At 39.3% G+C, this 8,325-nt stretch overlaps 2 protein-coding genes and 1 pseudogene across 2 annotated transcripts; 1 reads left to right on the top strand and 2 right to left on the bottom strand.

Moving 5' to 3' along the window:
- Window positions 1-686: 686 nt before the first annotated feature.
- LOC106344333 lies at window positions 687-1,960 on the bottom strand (annotated as a pseudogene).
- A 135-nt stretch (window positions 1,961-2,095) lies between these two features.
- On the top strand, window positions 2,096-4,742 carry LOC106295861 (V-type proton ATPase subunit C-like). Its single transcript, XM_013731854.1, has 10 exons — window positions 2,096-2,290; window positions 2,362-2,430; window positions 2,513-2,740; window positions 2,912-2,979; window positions 3,202-3,343; window positions 3,442-3,558; window positions 3,739-3,864; window positions 3,956-4,039; window positions 4,147-4,226; window positions 4,343-4,742. Exons 1-10 carry the CDS (start codon window positions 2,171-2,173, stop codon window positions 4,440-4,442), a joined length of 1,134 nt encoding a protein of 377 aa, XP_013587308.1. The 5' UTR covers window positions 2,096-2,170; the 3' UTR covers window positions 4,443-4,742.
- Window positions 4,743-5,034: 292 nt separating this feature from the next.
- Window positions 5,035-5,370, bottom strand: LOC106344332. Its single transcript, XM_013783731.1, has one exon. It carries the CDS (start codon window positions 5,368-5,370, stop codon window positions 5,035-5,037), a length of 336 nt encoding a protein of 111 aa, XP_013639185.1.
- Window positions 5,371-8,325: the final 2,955 nt, after the last annotated feature.

Genomic DNA, 8,325 nt, shown 5'->3' with positions numbered 1-8,325 from the left:
ATATATATATATATATATATATATATAAATACTAATGATTTAAAACAACAAGATTAGCTGATCAATTTAGTGGTTCAGTTGAAATATTTCAAAAGTATGTGAAAGACAAAAGTCAAAGTAAATATGGATTTAGAATAATAGTTATATTTTACTAACCGAAATACCAAAAAAAACCGAACCGAACCGAAACCAACCCGATATCCGGATTGAACACCCCTAATCCAAATGAAGCCAAACTATTGTTTCATTCTCCAAAATATAATAAAAATAATAACTTAATTCCGCGCAAGGCGCGGGTGTTAGTATGGAAAATATAGTGTGAATCGCCTAAGATAAGTATGAAATACGTGGGTGTATGTGATTGATTTGGACCGTACACATTAATGTATATACAATATAATCATATTTAAAAAATATAATCATATATATTACACTTTTCTTTCTATATATCAGTTTAGTAAAAAAATCTATATCGAACATTTCCAGATTCAGACATATATATAGATCTGGTTCATATTATTTAGTTTTAAATCCATCACGACAGAACAAAACTCTTATCTCTATTCTTTATTAAACTGATAAAATACTGCTAAAAGATAAGAAAAGACTTTGAAAATGAATAAATTCTGATCATGGTGCAAACAAGTTGTATATTAGCCAACAAAAAAACAAAACAAACAACTTCAAATTTTAAAATTATTAAAAGTAACAAATGAGAAGAAGAGCCGACTCTAGAGATGGGCATAAAAGGAGCAAATTGAGAAAATGAAAAGAGTAACAAGAGAGAAGATAGGTTTTACATGAAGAAGAGAGTCTGATATATAGTAGCCAAGGATGACTTGCCTGCGTTTAGTTCTTCCCAATGATTCAATCTTCTGTGTGTGTTTCAAATCAATAACTAGCATTCTTAAAACAGTTTGTTAAAAGTTGATTGAATCTTGAGGTCTATGTTTCAGGCAGTCTCCTTGGCTATCTTAATATGCTCTCTTTGTTCATGTTATACCAGTATCTTCTTCCTATAATATACGAAAAATCTAATGTCTAATTATTATCCATGGTTTTAACTCTGCTTTCAACATTCAAAAACGTTATGAATTTGCAATTGCGACCATCTGTAAATGGTTTTTTGGACTTTATCATGCTAACTTGAGTGAAAACCTTTTCGTAGTATAGGAGTTGTTGTTGGCCTAAAAGATTTTTTCGTTCTGCTTACTAAATCTCTTACATTGCAAAAACATTATAGATATAAAGATCACTGAACAGAGACGAACTCTCTTTAGAATGAAAGGAACTAATAACACATGATTTCTTAACACTAACCTTGACTATAGCTAATAAGGCTTAAGCGTCACTATCGTCGCTGCTATCATCATCCTCGTTGTTGTTGCCGCCGCCACAGTCATTGGAGATGTAGACTCCAGGCTGTATCGATCGCCTCCTAGTTCTCGACGGGAGGATGTTATCCAAATCCACCTCCGCCAATGGATCATCTGACGTCGAACTCATCACCGTCTTCGTCTTCTTCATCATCACTATCGTGACTTTCACCAAGTTCGATCAATCTTCCTTTCCCTTTGTCCTCTCTCGAGATGCCTTTACCTTTCCTGTCAATCGAATCATCCTCCTCTTCCTTTCCAACTCCATCTTGCTTCTCTTCAGCTGCAAAATCACGGCCATCCTCTTCCGACACAGAACAAACAGTTTTTTCAAGCGAAACCGATGCTTCTGTAGAAGAATTCAGATTCTCTACATCGCTTACACTAACTTCTTCGTCTCTGGACTCAGGATTAAGCTTCTGAGCCTTGTTTGCCTGGCCTTGGCAACAGAGATCCGGTTTCCTTTTAACCGGAAACGAAGAGTCCGGTTTATTCTCAACGTCCGCCGCATAGATTAAAAGCTCTTCCTTGCGATCCGCAGACGGAAACAAACTAGCAACCCTAAAGATCAATGTAACTTCCAGTCAACCCGCGTAGTTTTCTGTTATCTTTAACTTGGATCTAGCCCATTAGCCTATTGGCCCATTAACTTTACTTCCAGTCAGGTGGAGAACGTGAACCGGACTAATGCCGGTTTGGTTTACTACTCGTTTAGCAATATATTTCAAACCGGTTATCCATTATTGATTGAAGAAGTAAAGAGATCCATCGGAGAAGAAGAAGACTGAGAAACAATGACTTCGAGGTACTGGGTGGTGTCTCTGCCAGTGAAGGAGGACTCTTCTTCCACCACCTTGTGGAATCGTCTTCAAGAGCAGATCTCCAAGCATTCCTTCGACACTCCGGTTTATCGGGTACGCGATTGAAAATTATCGACAGAGATCTTGTGATTGCGATCTAATAATCTCTTCGATTTGTTTCGCAGTTCAACATTCCTAATCTTCGTGTTGGAACCTTAGATTCTCTACTCGCTCTCGGCGATGATCTGCTCAAGGTAAACTCGTCTTCCGATTGGATCATTATTTGGAATTTTGCTGCTGTTGGTGGTGGTGATTATAATAAAATGAGATGTGTAGTCGAACAGCTTCGTGGAGGGAGTTTCTCAGAAGATAAGGAGACAGATCGAGGAGCTGGAGAGGATCTCTGGTGTTGAGAGCAATGCCCTTACAGTTGATGGAGTTCCTGTTGATTCTTATCTCACCAGGTTTGTATGGGATGAAGCTAAGTACCCAACAATGTCACCTCTCAAGGAGGTTGTTGACAGTATTCAGTCTCAGGTTGCCAAGATTGAGGATGATCTCAAGGTATTTCGCCTTAACCTTTAGCTGAATGAGTCCTTTTGTCTACAAGTCTCTGCTAGTTTCTTTGTGAAGAGTAGCTTGTAGATCTCGTTTTACGTTATGATTAGAATTTTCTTATTGTGATTTGATGAAATTATGGGTGTTTGTCGACTCTGATTGCACTTGTTATTCAAGGTTCGTGTAGCTGAATATAACAACGTCCGCGGTCAACTCAATGCCATTAACCGAAAGCAAAGTGGAAGGTAAAAAGCTTTTGTTTTCTTTCCCTTATTCCTACTTTGATTTCTCAATCGGTCTAGGTTTGCTTGAAACATATTCTTCCATGTAAAGGATTTAGTTGGTTTTCCAGAATAATGACTGCTATTGGTCTTTTATCTGTTTCTCTCTGCTTAGATTTTTCACATATATATTTTGTGGCAAATGTGTGGCTGATCTTCCTCCCTTTTTTTGTTGTTTTGTTTCAGCTTAGCTGTTCGTGACCTATCAAACTTGGTTAAGCCAGAAGATGTTGTCACGTCTGAACATCTACTGACTCTTCTTGCAGTTGTTCCAAAGTATTCTCAAAAGGACTGGTTAGCATGCTACGAGACATTGACCGACTTTGTGGTAAAATTATTAATTATTGTTGAGTTCCATACACCAACGTTGAAACTATTACTTTGTCGCAACAGTGTTTCTAATCAATTTATTCCAACTCTTCCCAGGTTCCCAGGTCCTCGAAGAAATTGTTTGAGGATAATGAGTATGCTCTTTACACCGTCACTCTTTTTACTCGTGTTGCAGACAATTACAGGACAAGTGCCCGCGAGAAAGGGTTCCAAGTGAGTATTTCTAGTCAAGTTCCCGATATTACCTCTAGAGCTTTCTTAGAAGTTAGAAATAATCATCTGCCAGTTGCTGTGATTTGTCCTTACAACTGTTGTATTCACTGTGCAAGTTGCGACCCTTGGTTGATTCTCAAGGTTTGTAAATCATATGTTGTACACCTTTGTCTCTTTTAGATTCGTGACTTTGAACACAGCGTTGAAGCACAAGAGACTCGCAAACAAGAGCTTGAAAAGTTGGTTCAGGATCAGGAAAGCTTGAGAAGCTCTCTTTTGCAGTGGTGCTACACCAGTTACGGAGAGGTACACAGTAACTTTGTATTGCTATGCTCTTGTATTATCATCTTAGAGATCAAAACCTGATTTTATTTTGATCTTCAATTGATATCTGTAGGTTTTCAGCTCCTGGATGCATTTCTGTGCTGTGCGTATATTTGCTGAGAGCATTATGCGATATGGTTTACCTCCGGCTTTCTTGGTAAATTAAGAGTACAAGCTATGCTTTTCTAAAAAAAAAAATCCCTCAACACTGTTAACTCCATTACCAAATTACTTTCTCTCGTCTCATGAGTTGTTATTTTCCAGGCATGTGTCTTGTCTCCGGCTGTAAAAAGTGAAAAGAAAGTCCGCTCCATTCTTGAACGCTTGTGTGATTCTACCAACAGGTATGTTAAAAAGTCTCTGCCTTATCTATTATAAAGGTGGATTCATCTATAATAAGTAGGAAGGCAGGTTTCAGTTTGAATTTTCGAGTCTGATGATTGTATGAAAAACAATGCAGTGGATACTGGAAAAGCGAGGAGGATGCAGGAGCCATGGCTGGTTTAGCCGGTGACTCCGAGACGCATCCTTATGTCTCCTTCACGATCAACCTTGCTTAAAGTTGATGAGAGATGGCTTGATGCTTCTTCTACGTTTATGCCTTCATCTGTTATATTTGTTTGTGTTCTATATATTTCATTGTTATTATATTTTGATTTTTTTTTGTTTCAAAATAAAAGAAGGGAAATGAAGGTGGCACTCAAGAGAGAGATGTTACTGTAATATTATTTTGGCCGGAGTCTTGTTAGATTCCGATGAGTTTCTGATACTTGTGGACGAGCAGAGGTTATACAGTTGTTAAAGCCTTTCGTCATTTTGTCACTTTGTTGCATTATTAAGCTGTTTCGTTGTTGTCTCCTTTTGTTTTGGTCTGAATGATATTATTATTGGTATTTTCGAAACAAGCTATTTGGTGTCGGAAATGTTCTGGAGGTGGTGCAAGTGCAACACATGTGACCACTTTAGAAATAATTTTCCAGCCTTTCATTAGACTAACATTGAAAGAAATTATACTGCTTAATTGAATTTGTTTTATTTAAACAAAATACGCATACACACACGTATTAACGGTGTAGTATAGATTGAATTTCGTGAAATTAAGAACAAAAAAAAAGACAGGAACGATGACACTGTAGAAGCGAACTACAAAGATTACAACATTAATGAAGTAACAATGATACAGATACCAACAATGACCAGAACCAAAGAAAGATCAGGACGGAGCTGCATCGACATGCCTGCAACATTCCCATTAAACTGGCCTGAGCTTGGACCATGCGCGGGTGCTTCTGGAACAGGAGAGGCAGCAGTATCGAATGACCGGTTTTTGGTCGGAGAAGGGAAAAATGAAGACATATTTGGTGCATTGATATACGGTAAGACAGCAGGAGAAGCTGAGATTGTGGATCCGCTGAAAACCAGATCCCATTGAACCGACACAGCGATCAAGAGAAACACTGAAAGCGAGAAGCTAGAAGACAGACCCATAGGTGTTTCTATTTTTTACTTCTTCTGTTCTGCAAAAGAAAGATAGCTTTTCCAGAAGATTATAAATAATAGAACAGAGAAGGAGACAGATTCCTTTGTTCCCATGTGTGTGTGTGCGTGTCTTACTTAGAAACAACGAAGTGAATGAATGTGTTCACGGACTAAAGTATGGGTCCTTTAACTGTTACACATGCCTGTTTTTTTGGTTCCTTCCTCTTAAGTAATGTGATTGCATTTACCTTTTTTCACTTCTACCACCTAAGGGTAACAAGTAGAAAAAAAATTCTCTGGGTCTGCAAAGTTTGTGGCAATAGCATGTAATCTGCAAAGCTTGTTGATCATCTTCAACAGACTAAAATGGAGTGTCAAGGTCTTGTAATAATTTAACAGCTCATTCTTGTTCTGAGATTTTTTTTTAAAATAAGTATTATAAATAAAATCTCCCCGATAAATCGGGAATCAGATACAGTTACAAGCTTGTTTTGAACAAAATATTGAAATCAATCTATTACAATCCTAGTTTCGCCCGCCCACTAAACCCGGCACATTTCGCTAGTTTGTTTTTTGAAATCCTTCGACTTTGGTTCTCTACCATCGACGTAACCCTCGGAAAAGTGAAGTTCTCCTCGTTGCCAAAAATATTTTCTCCACTAAACTTGCAACTTTCTCTGTCAATGAAGCTCAAACGACTAAAGGGGAGGATTCAAATACTTACTGAGGCCTTGCGAACCAAAGCCGGAATGTATGAAACGCCACACGACGGCTTGAACCACATCCCAAGTGGAGCAAGTGTTCGCGTCAGCCGCCAACGAAACCTGCAGAAAGGCGCCACACCATGAAAAGAAGCCTCAAAACCTACACAAGAAAGCCAGCAACACCACCGCAGGAGGAACAAGACCAACACCACGGTGCAGGGATGTGAGAATTTAGATAGTAAAAAGAATTTGATGGCGATGATGATGATGACGACGCTGCAACAGTCTAAGATGAGCGGTATCGTTTAACCACTTTACCTTCCAACCGGTTTTCCACAAATGATGTAACATGTTCACAGAGGAAGTCTCCACACAGGTCTTATGTGTCATTACGGGGCTGCATCGAAGCATACCTGTCGGAAGACACTATATAGGTAACGAGTGTGTGAAGAGGAAAAGGCCTGCTGTTTACTTCACCCAAGTGTTTGTCCATCATTCTGATGATTAATGGTTAACCGAACATAATTGCTAGCGAAAACCATTTTAAGGTACGAAACCGCAATTTCAATTAGAGGGTTTATAATTTTGATGACACAGCCCAAACCCATTTTAGGAACTTTGTAAAAAAGATCAAATCTTGGCCTTCAAGTAACACATTAGCAAAGGTCATATGAGATTCTTATCAAACAATCTAGGTTACGCAGAAATACTTATGTGAATAAAAAGAAATATTTGAGAAAATACTTTTATTTCTTATTAAAAAAATGAATGGAGGAATGGAGGCAAGTTCAGAAAAAAAAAAGGTAAAGGAATATGAAAAAAGGGGACCATGGCCTTGTTGTTATAACAAAAAGGGACCATTGCGTCCGACATCTTTTTATCCCAATTAATCTTGAATTATTGGATTCCCTTTTGACCTTTTACTTGTCGATAATTGATTCAATGTATAATAGTCTAATTTGTAGCTGGATATCAAAAAAGGCAAATACAATATGAAATTTGTAATAGCTATAATTGTCCAACAATTTACAAAAAAAAAAAGTGTTGGTTATTGAATAAATTGCAAGTTAATAACATGTAAATAAATGAAGTAAGTAATCCAATTTTTTTTTAAAAGCTAACGGTAGATTGTAGCCTCTTGTCACGGCCCGTTTTAACCCAAAACGTCCATGAAGACAACCAAAGATCGGGTCGGGCCAAAGGTGAATCAAGCCCACTCCACTAAGTATTTTCTTAAGCTTTAAATCTTTTGTAAAATATCTTAGGTATGGAGAAGTGTAGAAAAGTGTAGAACATTTGAGAAGAACCCTCACAACCGTTAGATCAGTTTGATCTGAACCGTCCGGTGAGTAGGAGAAAGTGTATATAAAGGAGATCACCCCTCACTTGTAAAACCACCAAGTTTTAATAAGAAAACACTTCTACAAACTCTCTCTCTAAAAATCGTCCATACTCTCTCTCTAAGTGCTGAGCGAGTTGTCCGAAAGGCTGACTTAGCAAACCATAACGGTGAAAGTTGCTAAGGCCGCACGTCCTGATTGCTGTGAAGAAATCAGTCCGTGACAGTTGGTATCAGAGCCGAGTTACGATCCAAACAAGGGGAGACTCTGGCCGAGCGGAGAAAATGGCTAAGGGAGATAAACAAAAAGAAACGAGCTCACAGTCTGGCGTGGAGGAGCATGGAAGGGAGAACACGGCCACACGTGCTGGCACCCAGCGGGAAAAGAGTGTTTCTCGTGAGGCTTTGGGTGTGGCTGTGGGCGAGATGGGTGAAAATCTTGAGAGGGTCGAGCATACCGTCACTGAGCTGGAGAGTGTTGTGTTCGGTGGGCTTGAGGAAGTCAAGCAAAATGCTGCTGACTTGAACTCTCGGTTCATTCGGCTCGAGGAGCTGGTGACGGGATCCATGCAGGCTTTGCGTGATGACATCGAGGGGATGAAGGCACGCTTTACTGCGATGGAGGAAGACATCACGCTGGTCAAGAGGGCAAGCGCAAACGCTGAAGCCATTGGCGGAACCAGTGTTGGTAAGGTTGAATTGCCGAAACCAAACCGGTTCAACGGTGTGCGTGACGCCAAGGAGGTCGAGAATTTCCTTTGGCAGATGGAGATATACTTCGACAATCTCAGCGTGGTGGCTGAGAATGCGAAGGTGAAGGCTGCGACGTCCTACCTGTCGGACACAACCATGCTATGGTGGCGAAGGAAACATACTGAGATCGAGCAAGGAACATGCCGGATCGATACTTGGGATGATTTC

Source organism: Brassica oleracea, chromosome C5 (assembly GCF_000695525.1).
Source record: "Brassica oleracea var. oleracea cultivar TO1000 chromosome C5, BOL, whole genome shotgun sequence".
Classification (NCBI taxonomy): Eukaryota; Viridiplantae; Streptophyta; class Magnoliopsida; order Brassicales; family Brassicaceae; genus Brassica; species Brassica oleracea.
The sequence above is the reverse complement of the archived record's forward strand: the minus strand, read 5'-3'. Positions and strand labels throughout refer to the sequence as shown.